The sequence below is a fragment of the Bison bison genome, unplaced genomic scaffold (assembly GCF_000754665.1).
Source record: "Bison bison bison isolate TAMUID 2011002044 unplaced genomic scaffold, Bison_UMD1.0 scf7180017864267, whole genome shotgun sequence".
Classification (NCBI taxonomy): Eukaryota; Metazoa; Chordata; class Mammalia; order Artiodactyla; family Bovidae; genus Bison; species Bison bison.
The window spans coordinates 2,005,423-2,025,625 of NW_011494839.1; the positions used below are offsets into that span (position 1 = coordinate 2,005,423).

At 34.4% G+C, this 20,203-nt stretch overlaps 1 protein-coding gene across 3 annotated transcripts in view; it reads left to right on the forward strand.

Moving 5' to 3' along the window:
* The first annotated feature begins 6 nt into the window (after positions 1-6).
* MYBL1 (v-myb avian myeloblastosis viral oncogene homolog-like 1) overlaps positions 7-20,203 on the forward strand; it is a 36,636-nt gene continuing 16,439 nt past the window's right edge. For 2 of the 3 annotated variants that reach the window (XM_010848465.1, XM_010848467.1), the window contains exons 1-8: positions 7-210; positions 8,964-9,069; positions 9,396-9,467; positions 10,895-10,987; positions 13,959-14,179; positions 16,431-16,605; positions 19,009-19,083; positions 19,688-19,792. In XM_010848465.1, coding sequence (XP_010846767.1) covers positions 161-210; positions 8,964-9,069; positions 9,396-9,467; positions 10,895-10,987; positions 13,959-14,179; positions 16,431-16,605; positions 19,009-19,083; positions 19,688-19,792 — 897 coding nt within the window. In that variant the 5' untranslated portion in view covers positions 7-160. Of the gene's footprint in view, positions 211-4,983; positions 6,306-8,963; positions 9,070-9,395; positions 9,468-10,894; positions 10,988-13,958; positions 14,180-16,430; positions 16,606-19,008; positions 19,084-19,687; positions 19,793-20,203 lie in introns of those variants that run through there. The other variant, XM_010848466.1, reaches the window with a different exon arrangement.

Here is a 20,203-nt window from a genome sequence, read left to right on the forward strand (position 1 = left end):
CGGGGCAGAAGTTTTCCTTCCCGCTGCGCTACAGCCGCCTCGGCCCGCTGGCCAGAGCACAGCCGTGACGTGTGGAGAGTTGGGGACCAGGGCATTTCGGACTCAGAAAGTGAGTTACAGATGCCCAGGCGGCTCCTTGGAGTCGATTCTCCCCCAGCATATGTCCAGCTCCCCACTGTCCCACAGCCACTTCTTGGGATTTGTTGGCAGGTAAGTCGGTGCGCTTTCAGGGAATACGCTCCGCACCGGAAGGTGGTGGTGTCCTACCCGGACGGCCTGAAAATGCTGTTCCTAGGGCCTCTTACTCTCTGGATTCCTGAGCCAGTTACAAACGGGCTCTGTGATATACCTGGGTTGGGGACCCCTCTGCTACCTTGAAAGGTGTGGAAGTCCTCTGAGATATAGCTGAGGAGAGAGTACTTTTTTGATGTCTACTGTGATTACCATACCCATGGTCGCAGTTTCCTTCTACTGGGAAGATGTCACACTGTTAACACCAGTAACTTGATCTTAAAATAAAACAATGTGTTTGATTCACTTAATATTTTGTGTGTCCGTTGGACTCTGACTGTACTTGAGGGTTGCATAGAGGTAGGGCATTTCTTTGGTGGTGGTGGTTTTGGAAAACTTGCTAGGATGAATTTATGCATTTCGGTTTTATTTAAAGGTCACTGTAGTAGCTACTCGTAGACTTAGTGTGTAGGAATCACTCATATGACAAAAAACACTAGGGTGTCTTTTAGTTGTCAGTATTATTCAGTAAATATGAAAAGTTGTTTGACAGCGTTTCCAAACAGTTTTATCTGGATCCACAACTTCAAAGTCTCAACTAGAAGTGTTTTTCCCAAGTTGAAATTTAGTAGTAACTTCATTCATTGCAGATGTCTGTTAAAAATTGTCAACAGTCACACCATAGTATTTGTTGCTCTATTCATTTATTAAGGATCTGCTGTCTGTAAGGTATTTTTGCAGAAATCAGCATAGAATGTAATTAAGTCCCTATTAGATTATTATTTTGTACCAACTACAGAAGAGATCAAACTTTTGAAGTGGAACAAACACACACACTTCTCTTGTAGAGGATTTTCAACTTAGACACTGTTGATACTTGGGATCAGATAATTCTTTGTATTGGGAAGGCAGTGGTGGGGGCAGTGGGGAGTGCTGTCCTGTGCTTTGTAGAATGTCTAGCAGCATCCCTGGCCTCTGTCCCATGGATGTCAGTAACACCTCATTTCCCCAGGTGTGACAATCAAAAAATGTCTTCAGACATTACCACCGAATGTCTGTTGAAGGGCAAAATCACCCAGGTGAGAATTACTGCTCTAGAACATTAAGGACCTGACTGACTTCTCAGTCTTCAGAAAAGATAGATATTAAAAGCTCCTGTAACTATAATTACTGAAGTATTGATTTAGGCCTTTTCTTTTGTATTTTTAAACATACCTTCTTTAAGCAAGGTGACAAATGAATATTGTCAACTCAGTAACAGGAGTTTGTATACAGTGTGCGGCATTATCTGCTTGTCTGTATTGATGTTAATCTTATTTGAAACAGTTTCTTGGCTAATGCTATCATCAGCAGTTAGTTATGGTTAGACATGGATGCTTGAATGTCAGAACCCTGCCTTCTTCAGTTAGTTTTTTGTCCATAATTTGTGTATGCTTCATAATAATAGGCTAAGAAGAAAGCGATTTCATGATTAATTTGCTGGTGTAAGTTATTTTGTTTTATTGACAATATTGTGAGCTTTGAGATCTAAATATTAATTGTACTACTGACTTTTATTCCTGTCAGCTGTATAAATTAATTGAAATGTATTACAGAATGATTGAAAGAGTCATAAGTCTGGAGTAATTAAATGTAGTGAAGCTACACTCCCTATGTGAATATACGGGTAGATGTGAGAAACTATCATTTCTGAATGGTGTATTTCTTAGGGCCTTTATCCTTGAATGTGTTTTGTTCTATGAATTCTATTTCTTATATATGTAAATATGACTTATTTGCCCTAGAAAAAATAAAATGTGAAATGTTTTGAAGGATAAATAATCTTTATTCAGCATAGTCTCATGCCTTTACCTATGAATCTAATTTATAGTTGAATGAGAAAGGACATGAGTCAGTCACTTTGAAGTCTCCACTATACAACCATTGAACTGTTTGATTGAAAACTATACTTTGCTGTATAAAAGTTTTGCATAAGACTACAGGCATAAATCCTGTAATAACCTTTCCTGTATGATCTGAAAAAAAAAAGTAAAAAACTGTTACCTCCCGGAGAAACAGCTGAAGGATATTAGCTCTTTTAATCATTGTTTAAGATAGCTGTAGTATCTCTGGTCTGGATTGATATAGAGGAAAAAGTTTATTTAGTGTTGTGACTTTAAATAGTTTTAGGTCCCTTTGGGGGTTATAATGACATAATTTACAGGCAGGACTAAAATTGGTATATATGTTATTAATGTGTACGTGATTTTTAACCATACTTATGTATTAAGTAAGTAATTTTAGATTTTAAAAGCCAGTTCCACTCTTAAAAATTAGCTTAAAGAAATGTCATTTAGAAGCTAGAAGATGTATTTAAGTAGTAACAGATTCAGGTTTTTACCCTTGAGATGACTGGCAACTACAGTAAACTGGAAAGACAAAAGCCAACTCTCTTGAATTAGAAGATATTTTTCCATGGGGTATGCGTGTGCGTAGGAAGCAATTTTACTGTGTTGCTTCTAGTGAGATGGGTGTCATGGGTGAAAGAATACTGGAATATGAGAACTGATATGTTTAATCAACTTTGTAATTAGCGATAATATTTGGAGAAAGCAAGTAAACTCTATATCCCAGTTTTTTGTCTCAATATAAGAGGTTTGGATTTTGTGGTCTATAAGTCTTTTAATATATTTCCTATTTTGAACTCTTTGTAATCATCTTTCTTCATTTAAAAATATACACATGCTAGTGGAATAAAATAGAAATGTTCTCGCATTGTTTTTGTTTATGGATCGCTAGGTAGAACTCCCTTCAGTATATATTTCATTATTGCTATTCATGGTCAGATGAAGTCCAATTTGTCTTACTATAATAATGCTAGGTTGCAGTCTAGATTTGAAATTAAGATATTCATGTATGCAGTACATCATGTTAACCACTGGGTGGCCTGATTTCACTTTACTAAATCAAGCTGGTAAATTTTCAGGCCTTGAATTTGATTGAACTTAAAAAAATGCAAATACACAGTTATCCTGTCAAGACAGTATAATAAAGATGTATTTTTTGATTATGATAAAAATATTTAGGCTTGATGCAGTTTAATTTAAAATTAAACTGTCAAGTTGAAGTGGTTTTGCTAGAAAAAATTTTATAGAACTACTGATAATTCTCTTAATTTCAAATCTGTAGTTTCTATTCAAATAAAATAAATTTTGAACAATTTCAAATTCTTCCTTTGGCACACCTCATTTTAATCTTTTCAGGTAGAATAATTGATGTCCTTTTTTTTATTTTTTATTTTTATTTTTTATTGATGTCCTTTAAAATTGAACTTCTCTTGAATGTTTTATCTTGATGTTGCCAAGTGTGAATAGTTTGTGTATTATTTCACAGGGAAAGTTATGAGTATCACATCCTATTAGCTTAACCCCAGTGTAGAATTACTTTTAAACAATTTTCCTGGTCTAATGAGTCATAATATTTTTGTGTGTGTGCGTGTGTGCTTCCTTTTGCTGTTTCATAACTACCCTAATCGCTTTGTTCATAATCTACAAAAGTTTTTGAACATAGTACTTAGGTTACATATTAGACAGTTACAGAATAAATATTTTCTTTGACTTAAAAAATAAAACTGGCAGAATGATTCTGGAAACCAATTCCTGGAGAGAGATTCAGAGACCAAATTCCTCTTCTATTTATGCCTTGTGACTGGAGAAATAATTTCACCTATTTTTACTGTCTTCTAGATTAGTCACTCTAGGCTTAGAAATGGTTTATCTATTTATAGATAGATAGTAGAAAGTTGACTTTATTTAGCTATTAGATATTGCTAACATTGATTGCTACAATACAGAAATACTAAAAAATGAAATAAAAATCAGAGAAATAAAGCAAATGAAATATGATTTGTTTTGGTGGTGTCTAATGTTTTGAAGGTGTCTAACCATTATTAAGGGTTCCCTGATAGCTCAGTTGGTAAAGAATCTGCCTGCAATGAACCCGGGTTCGATCCCTGGGTTGGGGAGATACCCTGGAGAAGGGAAAGGCTACCACCCACTCCAGTATTCTGGCCTGGAGAATTCCAGGAACTGTATAGTCCATGGGGTCTCAGAGTCAGACACGACTGAGCAACTTTCACTTCAGTTCACTTCAACCATTATTAAGCAGTGAAACTTTTTCACTGTTAAGTGGTAAAAGTAGAACATTGGTGATGTTATTTGTGGGGTTTTATCCCTTCCCAGTTTTCTTTGCAAAGCGTAGACATCCTTAGGCATCTTTATGTTGTTCAGTTCAGTTCAGTTCACTCAGTCATGTCTGACTCTTTGCGATCCCATGAACCGTAGCACGCCAGACCTCCCTGTCCATCACCAACTCCCAGAGTCCACCCAAACCCATGTCCATCGAGTTGGTGATGCCATCCAACCATCTCATCCTCTGTCGTCCCCTTCTCCTGCCGTCAATCTTTCCCAACATCAGGGTCTTTTCCAATGAGTCAACTCTTCGCATGTGGTGGCCAAAGTATTGGAGTTTCAGCTTCAACATCAGTCCTTCCAATGAACACCCAGGACTGATCTCCTTTAAGATGGACTGGTAGGATCTCCTTGCACTCCAAGGGACTCTTGAGAGTCTTCTCCAACACCACAGTTCAAAAGCATCAATTCTTCAGCGCTCAGCTTTCTTTATAGTCCAACTCTCACATCCATACATGACCACTGGAAAAACCATAGCCTTGACTAGACAGACCTTTGTTGACAAAGTAATGTCTCTGCTTTTTAATATGCTGTCTAGGTTGGCCATAACTTTCCTTCCAAGGAGTAACTAGTGATAATTTCCTAGGATCTTTTCTGTCACGCTTACTTGAAAGTTTTATCATCCTTTTAACAATTATATAAATAATACAGAAATAACTTAATGCTTGCACCAAGAAGTAGTTAGGTAGATAGATTCTAGGAAAGCCCCAGTGGTAGAGAGATGGATTCTAAGAATTCTGCTTTAATCCTCTCTCACACTCAACCACTCAAAAAACCCAGCTTCCTGAACATGATGGCCATGCTTTTGCAAAACAGATAATGAAACCTCTTGTAGAAATAGAAATTTCTCACAAATCAAGTATGTGGTTAAAAAATAAGGCAGATTTTTAAAGTTAAAATGAACACGTTTTCAGGAAGATCATTCCTTGGAAACTAGTCTTTTGACCAAAACAACATTTTTGGACGCATATCTTTAAAATGTTTTGTTAAGAACCTTACAGTGAATTTTGTACAGATTAATGTAGGTATTTTTGTGAATAATCAAAGTTTATATGAATGAGTCCCCAAATTTAAAGTTATTTTCAAATAACCTAATTTTTAAACCGTAATTTTAAAATATGCTGTTGGGGAAGCTGTTGGGGTCTGAGAAAAGGGAATAAAAGAGGGAACCTGTAAAAACCATAACTGAGGGCTGTTTGGGAAGGCTGGAAGTGTTAATGTTGCGGGGGACAGTTGTAGGAAAGGTTAGGCTGTATTGGTAGATACCTCAAAGAACACTTTCTGTACTGAATATTTTCTTTACATTTGTTTCAGCAGGTTTATGCTTCTTAAAATTCTACCACTTGGCGGTGCATTTGGATTTTGAAAGTTCTTTTTATGGGAGTATTTTTCACCTCCTCCTAGAGGTATTTTGTTTAACAAAAAAGGTTGTTTTTTTTTTTCTCTCATATCAATTTGAGATCACCTGTATTGAGGGAGGTGGAAGTTTTGATTGGGTTGGGAAAGAGTGAGGTAATTTTGGAATACAGAATAGTTGGAGGAGGTGAAAGCGTAAGCAATCATTCAGTAATTTTACAATTATTTGAATGGTCAAGTCTCGGACTTGGTACAGAGAGGTGAACGTATTAGACGTGGTCTTTGCACTCCTGAGTTGTTTGGATGGGAAGCATAGATGCCATGAGTGCATATAGTGGACAGTAAGCTTCGGTATGGTGTTTTATCAGGTTTAATAGCCGCCTTAGAAATTTATGAAGTCATTGCATCCTGAACCATCTCCAACTTAACAATTTAATCATCATTAATCAGGTGATATTTCCGATAGCTGAAGATGGCTGCAAATAACAGGTATTTCTTTAATTAAGCCTGTGCTTTTATTTTTAGCATAGTTTATCAAAATAATCATATATGGAAATGTAGGACTGGCAGATTATTAAATAGGCATTGGCTTTAGGGGAGAAAGGATTGAAATACTGACGTGCATTGAACTAGAGAAGCAGTTAGGTGTCATAGCTAGTTGGGGGATTTTGGTATCTTGTTTGGTCAGATAATTTTTGGTCAGATGTAATTGACAAATCAAGGAAATTAGAAGTTCCTGCAAAGGCTCTGTAAACAGTATGTATTAAATCTAGGCCTTCATTTTCCACAATGTCTGTTACTCAGAAAGGTTAAATAAATATTAGCTCATGTTATTTTCAGATGTTCATATCTTGGTTCAGTCCACTGACTACTCAGAATTCTCTAATTCAGTTTATCATTAAGACTTGCTCTCTTTTCTAGAGTTTTGTGCTCTCGTGGCTTTAACTTTTGTCTGTGTGCTAGTGATTGCCAAAACTAAGTATCCCCTAGACCTAGAGATGAGCAGAAGATCCACATGCCCAGTTATCTTCAAGATTTGCTCTGCCCAATAGGAGAGCCACTGGTCACATGTGGCTGTTGAGCTCTTGATGTACTACTAGTCTGAATTGCTGTGTACTTTTTATTTTATTACATCTAAAAAATTTTATTTTTGTTTTTCTGGTTACCTGTGTCTGAAGCTAGGAATTCACTTTGTTGCTCCCGGGCTGTTTCTATCAGCTTCATCTTCTTGTTATTTTTCTCTTTTGCCTCTGGCTCTCTTTTCTCCTGGACAATGCATGCCAGATTTCAAAGACTTAAGAAGAAAAGAATGTAAAACATTTTGTGATTATGTTGATTACATGTTGAATTGATCACTTAAAAATAGATTGGGTTAAGTATTATTTCTTATTAAAATTAATTTCACCTGTTTTTTTAAACTGTGGTTGCTAATAAATTACTTAGGTGGCTTGCATTATGTTTCTACTGGACAATGCTTTGTAGATACATGTAGTATCCACCTGTGTATTTCTCAAGTACCTTGAAATCAGTTCAAACTACTTACTCTCCTCATTCCCTTTTCCTTCCCAAAGTTCTTTTTCTCCTTCTACTCCTTATCTCAGCAGATAGTTCTGTGTTTCCAAAGCCAGAAATTTGGAGTTGTCCTTGAATCTTCTTCCCATGTCTCATATTGATCAGTTGAACAAAATCCTTTTGTTTATACTTTTTTCTCAGTTTTATGTGTGTCTTTCTGTTGCTACTATCATGACCTTAGTTGGTTTATTCTTTTATGGTTTCTCGGTTTTTGTCCATTTAGATCTCTTCTACTCAAGGATATAAAAAATAATTCTACCCTAAAAGGTAGAACTAATAGGGCTAATAGGGCTTCCCTGGTAGCTCCAACAGTAAAGATTCTGCCTGCAATGCAGGAGACCCGGGTTCAATCCCTGGATCTGGAAGATCCCCTGGAAAAGGAAATGGCAACCCACTCCAATATTCTTGCCTGGAGAATTCATGGACAAAGGGGCCTACCAGGCTACAATCCATTGGGTTGCAAAGAGTTGGACAGGACTGAGCAGTTAACACTTTCACTTTCACCGTAATAGGTACTGTTATGTTTTCATTTTTAAAAGTGTAGAATATTTGCTTCATCTGAATTCTTTTATTTTAAAGTAGGACTTTAGGTTTGTTTTTAAAATAACTACCCACTGTCTTACCTTTGTTGAAAAGTCCATCTTTATCACACTGGTTGATATTATAATTGATGAAATTCCCATGTGAGGTTTTTTTCTGAATATTCTGTTCCATTGATTTGAGGAGTATTTATTGTTTCTCTGCAGTATTTTCTGGTATTTGGTAGTGCTAATTCTCTTTCTCTCTCTCTTTTTAGAGCTTTTCTGGGTATTACTGCTTGTTTGTTTTTCTATATGAACTATAGAATCAGCTTGTCTGTGTTCCTCTGAAAATCTATTGGTATTTTTATTCATTTAATTTAAGTTTATGAATTAATTTACGGAGAATGGACTTCTGTAATATGTTTTCATGCCCAAGAATGTGGTCTGATTGTTTTTTCATTTGTTCTGTGTCTCCTGATAGTGTTTTGTAGTTTACTATATCTTGATCTTGTATATTCAAATTATTTCTACATATTTTAACTTTTTTGCTGTTGGTGTTGTAAATGGCTCATATCTTACATTATGTCTTTTAACTGACTGTGTTTTGTATTTTACCATTATCATTGCCAGGCCCTAATAATTTCTTATTTGGATTCTTGTGAAAGATCACTAATTGATCTTCCTCCATCTCTCCACATTCCTGCCAGTGATTTTTTTCTGAAACACAAGATATTTGTCTTTTGCTCCTTTACTTAAATTCCTTTAACTCTGTAGGTTAAAGATCAGATTAAGAATAAAGGCCAAACTCCTTAGCATGACGTAAAGGTTATCACTTGGCCCTTGCTGACATATCTAGCTTCATTCCTCTGGTATCAGTAAGCACTATAGCTCCTGTCCATTTTGTGACTGTTAATATTTTTATACTTGAATAATCTCATTGGACATATGTCTGCTAGTCTGAGTGGCTTATTTAGTTGTATCTATGTGTTCAGATTTAGTGATTGAATTCACATATTTAAATAAAAATCTTGATTTCAAATTGTGTTGTTTTCAGTGAGGATGAGGATGATGACCTTCAGTATGCTGATCATGATTATGAAGTACCACAACAAAAAGGGTTGAAGAAACTCTGGAACAGAGTAAAATGGACAAGAGACGAGGTGATTATGTGTAATATGGTTTACTAATTCCATACTTGTATTTCTTGATTAATAAGATATGTATTAAAGATACTTAAAAACACAACATGAGAAAAGTTATCCCTCAGCTAACTTGCACATTTTTCTTCTTCAACCATACATAAAGAGTGGGTTGATGTTGAGACTGACAGAATTAGTTTAGTAAACGGGAGAACATGTGTGATAATGGCTTCAGTGTTTCTAAAAATGGCCACCAGATATGACGTGAAAGAATTGGACAGTGTATTTAGGAATAGGGGAATAGGGTGAGGGAAAGCTTTTTCATTTTCATAAACCTGTCTTAATAGGATGACAAGTTAAAGAAGTTGGTTGAACAACATGGAACTGATGATTGGACTCTAATTGCTAGTCATCTTCAAGTAAGTGAAACACTCTCTCATACTGCTAACACTAATGATTTAGGCCAAGGGGTTACATTTGCTGTTTTTCAGAAATGTGTCTATGTTATTTTAGATTTAGGTTCCTGTCCTAAAAACAACTGTTTCGTTCTGCTCTTCCTACAGTTGGAAACTTAGAAAGTCTGTTTTGTTTTTTTTTAGTAATTAGTTTATCTGGGGACCTAAAAAGATGGCTGACCTAAAGCAAAAATGATACCAACTTTGGATAGGGCTTTATAAATATTTGCTAATCAATGTTAAAACATTTTGAGAGAAGTTAAATCTATTGAAATACTTTTGGTAACTAATAAAACCAGAAGAAGCTATGTTGCTGTGAGAATTAGAAGTAACGTATAGGATGTTTGGCACAGTGCCTTACATTTAGCACATGTTCAATAAATAGAATCTAAATTAGAAAAGCTGCGTACATTAGCTTTATCAGTTTAACTTCAGTGGTATAACAGCAAATATAGTCAACAGAGAAATGCTACAAGGACGTACAAGAACAACCTGATTATTTTGAGAAAATGATAACCTTAAAGTGAATCAGCATTGATGTACCGAAGCTATACATGAAGACGCTCAGTATGAATAAAAACAAGTCCACTAGGCATCAGGAGAGACCTGTGGTTAAATACAGTATTTGTATTTATGTCCTTCAAAATTATCTGTAATCCTGTATATGAACTAATATCTTTAGAAACCAAATCACTAAAAGAAAAGTTGTGTTATTAGTATTATCCTTGTAATACACCGGACTTACTAGGTCATGAATTGACTAAAAATAAGGCTACACTTATTAATAATTTTTAAAGTTTGACATGTTTCTACATAAGGCTTTACCGTGGTAAATTTCATTTTCCTTTTGAACTTCAGTGCTTAAATATTTAACTGATATATAATGTATATCAATCTGGATATATTTAGTTTTTTCTTGATAACTTGGAGTTATCATTTATAAACATCCTTTAAATGCCATGCAGTAGTCTAGTAGTGCCTTTTGGGTTTTTTTTTTTAATTGTGTAGAGTTAGGTACTGCTATACTCTATGAATCCAGGCTGCTATGCTGTTTGAGTTTGTACGTCTACATTGTTTAGTTGTCTGTTTACTCCCTTTTATTCATCAGCACATTTCTTTATGTTAATATCTGTGTTGTTTTGCTTTTTTGCTGTGTTATCAGGCAGGGTATAGAGATAAATAATTTTAATTTCAAATATATAATTTTTATTTATACTCTAAGCAATGCTGACAACTTTAATTAAAAATGAATTGGGATAATAGGCATATAAAATAAATACTGCAGTTTTAGAGAATGCTATTGAATATATTATTCCTGGAAACTTTCTTCTTAAGGTTGTGAAAGTTTGGAAGACAGTTGTTCATTAACAAAATCATCTAAATTCTTTCAGAATCGTTCTGATTTTCAGTGCCAACATCGGTGGCAGAAAGTTTTAAATCCAGAATTGATAAAGGGTCCCTGGACTAAAGAAGAAGATCAGAGGGTAACGTTCATATTCTTTATTTTCACTGTGTAGGTGGACTTGCTTTTTTTCCTTACTAATACATTGGTTTTGGGTCACATAAATACATGTTTTAATCACCTGGATTTGTTCTCTGGGGACTGCTTGCACTAACATTGAAAATTGAGTATTTTGAGATGTAGTTTTTTCAGAATTGAGTCGAACCAACTGTAATATAATATAGCTTTTGCTGTCTGCAAGTTTGGTTTGTAGACTAAAAAATACTGTCAGCTTAGTCACCTTTTTAGAGCTTAGGTTAGCGACATTTAGGGCATAGTTTCTTACTGAAAATTCAGTTAGCATTTTAAAAACAATTTAATTTTATTCTTATTTTATCTGAAAACTTGAGGTATAAGGAAGTTATTCTTTAACTTTCCCTCTTAACCTAAAATGGGCTCCCATATAAGACAGATATCTTATCATCGTGTTCCCAGAGAGCTAGAGGATTCAAAACCAAGGTAATTCTTTGTGTTATGAAAGTATGAGAAGAATGGGAGAGTTACTGTCCTCTTCTGAGAATTACCCTTTAGTTCATGCTCTTTATGGCATCATGTTATTAATGTAGTTGGAAAATTAGAGCATTTTTACTGCCACTCAAAAAAAAAAAAATTCACTAGGCTCAGAACTGATCTGATTTACTTGGTAGCCAATGGTAGGTTTTAAAATGTGTGATTTATATCCTTTCAGTTTGAGAAAGAAAGTAATGAATAGACAGTAACTATAAATCCTTCCTGCTTCCAAAATGATTTATTTGGCTTTCAGCTAAGCATTAAAAAAAATGTAAGAGTAGAAAATCTTTAAGTCTCAACATTTTACTGTTATTTCATATTAATTTTGTATGAAACAATTTAATTTACAGGTCTCTTTAATACCTTGTATTTAGATAAGTTTGGGATCAATTTTTGAACTTGGCAAATGCTGAAGGAATATTTTTAGCAAAATTTTTTTTTTAATTATACTTGTGGTTTGGATTTAATGCATTTAAAATAGCACTCTTGAGTTATGTTTTAAGATTCTATCAAGGTAGTGCTTTTTAAAAATTGAGGTATGTGGGACTTCCCTGGCGATCCAGTGGTTGAGACTCCACACTCCCAATGCATGGGACACTGATTTGATCCCTGGTTGGGTAGCTAAGATCCTACATGCTATAGGGGGTGGCCTAAAACAATAGATAAAATAAAAATTGGGATATAATTATGTATTAGTTCCTGGAGAAGGAAATGGCAACCCATTCCAGTATTCTTGCCTGGAAAATCCCACAGTTGGAGGAGCCTAGCAGGCTACAGTCCATGTGGTCGCAAAGAGTGGGACATGACTCAGTGACTTCACTTTCACTTATATATTAGTTTCAGATGTACAACATAATATATATGACATGACAGTCAGTTCAGTCACTCAGTTGTGTCCAACTCTTTGAGACCCCTTGGACTGCAGCACACCAGGCTTCCCTGTCCATCACCAACTCCGGAGCCTACTCAAACTCATGTCCATCGTGGCAGTGATGCCATCCAACCATCTCATCCTCTTTTGTTCCTTTCTCTTCCCGCCTTCAGTCTTTCCCAGCATCAGGGTCTTTTTCAGTGAGTTGGTTCTTTGCATCAGGTGGCCAAAGTATTGGAGTTTCAGCTTCAGTCCTTCCAATGAATATTCAGGGTTGATTTCCTTTAGGATGGACTGGTTGGATCTCCTTACAGTCCAAGGGACTCTCAAGAGTCTTCTCCAACACCACACAGTTCAAAGCATCAATTCTTTGGTGCTCAGCTTTATAGCCCAACTCTCACATCCGTGCATGACTACTGGAAAAACCATAGCTTTGACTAGACAGACCTTTATTGCTAAAGTAATGTCTTTGATTTTTAATATGCTGTCTAGGTTGGTTATAGCTTTTCTTCCAAGGAGCAAGCGTCTTTTAATTTCATCACTGCAGTCACAATCTGCAGTGATTTTGGAGACCCCAAAGATAAAGTCTGTCACTGTTTCCATTGTTTCCCCATCTGTTTGCCATGAAGTGATGGGTCTAGATACTATGATCTTAGTTTTCTGAAAGTTGAGTTTTAAGCCAGTTTCTTCACTCTCCTCTTTCACTTTCATCAAGAGGCTCTTTAGTTCCTCTTCACTTTCTGCCATAAGGGTGGTGTCATCTGCTTGTCTGAGGTTACTGATATTTCTCCCAGCAATCTTGATTCCATCTTGTGCTTCAACCAGCCCAGCATTTCATATGATGTACTCTGCATATAAGTTAAATAAGCAGGGTGACAGTATACAGCCTTGACCTACTCCTTTCCCCATTTGGAACCAGTCTGTTGTTCCATCTCCAGTTCTAACTGTTGTTTCTTGACCTGCATACAGATTTCTCAGGAGGCAGGTCAGGTGGTCTGATATTCCCATCTCTTTAAGAATTTCCCACAGTTCGTTGTGATCCACACAGTCAAAGGCTTTGGCGTAGTCAATAAAGCAAAAGTAGATGTTTTTCTGGAATTTGCTTGCTTTTTCGATGATCCAGTGGATGTTGGCAGTTTGATCTCTGGTTCCTCTGCCTTTTCTAAATCCAGCTTGAACATCTGAAAGTTCACAGTTCATGTACTATTAAAGCCTGGCTTGGAGAATTTTGAACATTACTTTGTTGTGAGATGAGTGCAATTGTGCAGTAGTTTGAACATTCTTTGGTATTGTCTTTCTTTGGGATTGGAATGATAACTGACCTTTTCCTGTCCTATGGCCACTGCTGAGTTTTCTAGACCACTGCAAATCTCATTAATATCTATCCCTGTACATAGTTATTCATATTTTTTCTTGTGGTAAGAACTTTTCAGATCTACTCTCTTAGCAGCTTTCAATATGCAATACAGTATTACTAACTATAGCTACTGTACTGTATAGTACAGTATATCCGCATGACTTATTTATTTTTTAAAAAATCATACTTTTTAAACTTTCTTTTTCTTTTTCTTAGGTTATTGAATTAGTTCAGAAATATGGGCCAAAAAGATGGTCTTTAATTGCAAAACATTTAAAAGGAAGAATAGGCAAGCAGTGTAGAGAAAGATGGCATAATCATCTGAATCCTGAGGTAAAGAAGTCATCCTGGACAGAAGAGGAGGACAGGATTATCTATGAAGCACATAAGCGGTTGGGAAATCGTTGGGCAGAAATTGCCAAACTACTTCCTGGAAGGTACTTATACAAATGAATATATATTTTCCTGTACTTTAAACTTGATCTTTATTATGGTTACTATTAAATATATTTATAGGTACCCCATGACTTTTATTTATAATTAAAATTTAGACTGCAGAATACAAGCAAACCTTTGTGATATTTGTAGTATATTTTGTGGGAAGGAATATAATTACTTTTTTAACAAAATATTTTATAGGAGTAATTTGTGCAACAAAATGATAGACCTTTAGATTATGTAAACATTTAATGCACTCCCCCAAATTATGGTTACATATCAGTGCCAATCAAGCAGTCTTTTTACAAACTAAGCTGTAATGGAATCTAAGTTGAAGAGATTTCTTTCATATTGGATTCTTTGCATAAGACCAGAGAATAACAAATACACTGGCTGAAATAAATTGCTCTGAAAGTGCATTAGAGAAAATTCAGTTCTTAAACAGTGCTTTAAATCCTGAGTAGTATATATATATCCATGTGGCTAAAATATGGAGTTTCCATCAGGAGCAGTGATGGGCTACATATACACTATACATTGCATTGGTTCAGATGCTTCCTAGCCATTTGTAGTACAGTAGACCAGCAATTTTGGGAAAATCCATTACTCAGAAGGTGTGCACTTGTTTTTTATTGTTGTAGTCTCTGTGTAGTACATAGTAGTTAATTAAATGCATTTACATGTATCCTTTTTTTTACAGAAATAAAATACTTTTATTGTTGAATAAACATTAACTCAGAATGTGATGCCCATCATAGGCAATCTGATAAGAGACTGAAAAAAAAAAGATAAATCTCACCTTCACCCACATAACCAAGCAGATATGATCCATTTCATGTAGGTTCTCAAGATAATATTTAGTCCTAAGTCAGAAGACTTGATAGCACCATTTTATTTCATGTAGTTCATCCTATATTTACCTAGCAATTGGAGTGCCCATCTGTTGTCAATTATTGGCTTTATGTAAAGGAAAAACAGACTTCTCGTATCTTTTTGTTAGAAGGTAGTTTTACAACTTGGAATCAGGTCAGCTAAAGTTGAGCTCCTTTCCTGATGGAACTTGGAGATAGAGCACTATATTCTATATATTCTTAATTAATCTTCATATACTTGTGAAATAATGTAGAGCAATATATTGCAGAGCAATATTTGTCTTAGAGAAATTAGTGTTAAGTTTTTTTATCTAAGTTACTGAAGCTGGTTGAGGAACTTCTCATGTTTTCAGTCTTTGATACATGTTTACTATCCATAGAACGGTAGCTTAATGCTTAGCATAAAGTAGGTTCTCAGTAAATGTTTGTGTATTTTTTAAAATGTATACTATAAGTAGCTGTAGGTTGAAGGCTTCCATTTTTACAAGGGGGACTTAGGTAAAAGGGGAGCCAATGAACTTTTTCTTCCATAGGAGTTTTGTTGATAAGAAATGAAGATGAATACTGGAATTCTGTCTTTTTATGACCATATTTGATCTTGGCTTCAAGGCTTCTGCCCTTGTTATGCTCTTTATCTGGAATGCTCTTTTTAATTTTTTTTTCTGTTCTTGTATGACTAGTTCATTCTTGTCCTTCAGATTTTAGCTTCACTGTCCCCTCAAAATTGCTCAAAATCAAAATTACTGTAGTTACTCACTTTCTCTTATTACTTTAAATGATCTGCATTGCACTGTTTTTCTTTTTTTTCTTTTTTTTATTGTATTTTTTAATTTTACAATATTGTATTGGTTTTGCCATATATCAGTATGAATCCGCCACAGGTATACACGTGTTCCCCATCCTGAACCCTCCTCCCTCCCCGTACCATCCCTCTGGGTCATCCCAGTGCACCAGCCCCAAGCATCCAGTATCGTGCATCAAACCTGGACTGGCGACTCGTTTCATATATGATATTATACATGTTTCAATGCCATTTTCCCAAATCATCCCACCCTCTCCCTCTCCCACAGAGTCCAAAAGACTGTTCTATGATTTTCTTCTTATTTATTTTTTTTGTTTTTCTTTTCTTCCCTCCTTCCCTGCTACCATGCTTCCTGTGAAGATGTAAGCCCCAAGAGAGCTGGGACTTTATCTTATTGCCTTATCTCCAGTGTTTAGAAATGTATTTGACATACAGACATACAGTATATTTTTTTAATTTAAAAAAGTATCTAATTTTACCAGTTGTAAAAATTTAAGTACTTTGTATACTTTATATGGTGTTAAAAATCTATGGAGTCCTCTTTTTCTTTTTAAAGTATACACTTTAATTTCTTAGGACTGATAATTCTATCAAAAATCATTGGAATTCTACTATGCGGAGAAAAGTGGAGCAGGAAGGCTACTTACAAGATGGAATAAAATCAGAACGATCTTCATCTAAACTTCAACACAAACCTTGTGCAACTATGGACCATTTGCAAACCCAGAATCAATTTTACATACCTGTTCAGGCACATATTTTTAATACTTTTTTGTTTAAATATCTTTTTTAGTTGCTCTTTGGGAAGGTGTTTAGTTTCTTAGTAGGATAAAAACAAAATATATTAAGAGAAACAGACATTTAAATTTCCAAAATGAAAAAATATACCATTACTAGCTGTTAAACCATTGTTGTTGTTGTTTAGTCGCTAAGTCATGTCCGACTCTCTGAAACCCCATGGACTGTAGCCTGCCAGGCTCCTCTGTCCATGGGATTCTGCAGGCAAGAATACTGGAGTGGGTTGCCATTTCTTTCTCCATTAGTGGAAGTTTATCTCTGCTTGTTTTGATTGGTAAATATTTTGGGAACAAATTCATTAAAATATTTCCTTTTATATATCATTTTTACAGTTTCTAATTATGAAACTTAGTATGTACATTTCCTGTCATTCTCTGAATCTTCATGATTCAAAGCTAATGATCATTTGTGCTTTAATATTGATTATAGTTTTCTTTTAAAAAATTTTTAGCGTGATTGTAGTATAGCTTGCCTGTAAAAGGTGAGTGTATATGAATAATGGTTTAAAGGAGAGAACAGTCAAAAATATTTCAAGCCATCATTTACGAGTGTGTGGTAAATAATTGGTTCTTGGGCATTCAGCTTTGCTGTTCCCTCATCCCTTAGCTGATAGAGTGAATTCAGCCTTTGTTTAGACCGGTTCATTGCAGATTACCCACATTCATCATAGGGCAGGCTCTGTTTTCCTTTCAAAGCATTTTCCTACCTGCAAGAAATGAGGAGTTTTCATGAGCTTTGTTTTACCTTTTCCCTGTTTACTTGTCTGTCGTCCCATTTTTCATGTTGAGCAGTTCTTAATTTTTGTCACATAGAATGTAAAGATTAAGTCAGGGCTTAAAAGTATCTACTGCAAGATAAATTTTGGCTTGTGGTTAACAATCTGTGGTTAGTATTTAATTTTATTAATTTTATTCCAGATTTAACTTTATTCCACTAAATGGACATTATTTTTTTTAGACATAATTTTCAAAGAACCTCTTTAAAAAGGTAGTGACATCTTAATTTACAAATAGGAAAACTTGCAAAGACAGTACAGTTATCTGCTGATACTTAGTACCTTAAGATTTCTGTTGTCTCTTTACATTTTTCTTTAGAGTCCTAAATTTCAGCAGCATAAACTGGAACATTCTGCTTCTGCCTTAAAGATTATCTTTAAATTTATTTTTTTTAACTCACAGGATAATTTTTTAAATTATTTGGGGCCAATTGAGTGTTTAATACGCTCAATCAGAATATATTAGAATGTGAGAGTATTTCTTGTACTTTAAGAATTATTTACCTTTGAATGATTCTTGAAAGATTTGTGTATTCATAGTTCAAGTTATTTAAACTGCTGAAAAGCTAATTCTAATTTTGACTTGAAAGAAAAAAATGGATTGGTATGAAGTACTGTCACATTTTAAAATGAAAAGTTTGAGAAAGATGTTTCTAATTCATTGGAAGTTGAGCAATAACTGATATTAATCAAATGTAAAAATTAAGTTCTGTGTTAGAAGTTATACATAATGCTTCTGCATTAGTGATTTACATAGGCCATTATGGAAGATAGACAATTTCCTATTTATATTTATTAGATTTTAAGGTTTTAAAAAATCTTATGAGGTTCTTCTCAAATTTCTCCCTACCACTGCACACTAAATTTGCATGCAACTTCAAAAACTTTATTACAGATTCTTTAGAAAAGAGACAGAATAATTCATTGTCTATTGTCAAAGTATTAAAAATACATGAGTGATTCTGATTGTTTTTCTGAGACAAATAATAGAAGCAGCCTCTGTTTTCATATCTTCCTATACTGAGATTGGCATGGGGGGGTGGTGGTAGGAGCAGGAGATGTGAATATTGAAGACTTGCTGCATAAGTGCTTCATATGGACCAATCAGTCCTTTGCCCTGAATGATAAAACACAAATACTTTGTCTTCTCCAGGAGACAGAGCAATCCTTTAATAGCAGATTTTAAAAAACACTAGGTAGATATTGTAGATAATAAGTAGACTGATTGGGTGATAAATCTAGTCCAAGTAATTCTCATATTTCATTTAGGGGAAAATAGGTCTTTGCTAAGAGTTATGCCTTTTAGTCAATAGATTTTAAGAATGAGATGGAGCTCTTAAGAAATTACTATATGTGTAAATACTCAAAGTTAACAGAGCTACTGTTCCATGTTGATATTTTATTCAGCTTTTGTCTTTGCCTCAGATTTTAAAAAATTTATAGTGTTATATGTTATATCATATGTTATATATGATATATATATGTTATATATATCATAATGTATATCATGTTATATATTAAAACATATAATATCATATGTTATATGATATAAATAATATTAATTTTAAATTACTTTTTTAGATCCCAGGCTATCAGTATGTATCACCTGAAGGCAATTGTGTAGAACATGTTCAGGCTTCTTCTGCCTTTATTCAGGTAACTTTTTATTTATTAAAAAACAAAAACAAACCCCAAAGGAAACACTCAAACAGTTTCAAATTCTAATAGCGCCTGTTGCTCATCTATAAAATTGCGGCAAAAGCAATACTATCTGATCTACTTATTTTGAGTATTATAACATTAAAGGAGAAAGTCTTTAAGTGTGTTTGAGAAATATAAACTGTACCAATGTAAAGTAGTTCACAACACCAGTGAGGTGGTTCTTTCATTCTTCTAACTTAGAACATTCAAGTTATGAATGAACATATTTTTACTAAACTGGATAGAATGTATGTGTTCAGATTCAATAAATTAAAACAAATTCCACACATAAGTTTTTAAATTGATTAGATGATATAGTGTAAGTTTTTTCATGCATTTAAATTTCCCAAGTCCTTTCTGTTAAATTGAAAATATTTACCAGCACCTCTTTAGGTCCCAGAAGAAGTGTGATACTGAGTATTTGGGATTTTGTAGTATTAAGCTTTATTAGAATAGACTTTATGTTGCATAAAAGAAAATAAAACTGAGAACATTAATAATAATAAAAAAGCAATTTTGTAAATAATCTGTTTTTTCTCTTTTGTTTAACTCATTTTAGCAACCCTTTGTAGATGAAGATCCTGATAAGGAAAAAAAAATAAAGGAACTTGAGTTGCTTCTTATGTCGGCTGAGAATGAAGTTAGAAGAAAACGAGTTCCATCAGTAAGAAATAATCTAAAGTGTTTAGATTTTATTGTTAGAATCTTTTATGTGCTTTATATGCTTTTATAGTTTTAATCAGCACTGACTTTTATATGCCAGCAAGTAGAAAGCATATTCATTGTGATTCCAGATTTTAGTACGGACTGAAAATAGTTTTTCTAATTTGCAACTTTGAAGTTGCCTGTTTTTGACGTGCATCTCTTGGAACATACTTTACAGTGTTTTGTATTAAGATGCTTCTTGATAATATCAAACAAACAAGATATAATCTTCAATATGTGTATTTGTGAAAATGTGTGGATTAATTAGGCTTTGTTTTCTATTAGACATTCCATGTGATAATGGCCTTAATAGAAAAAAAAAAGAAACTTAAGGAATTTAATTAGATATGTAGAGAGATTTCTGTGCTTC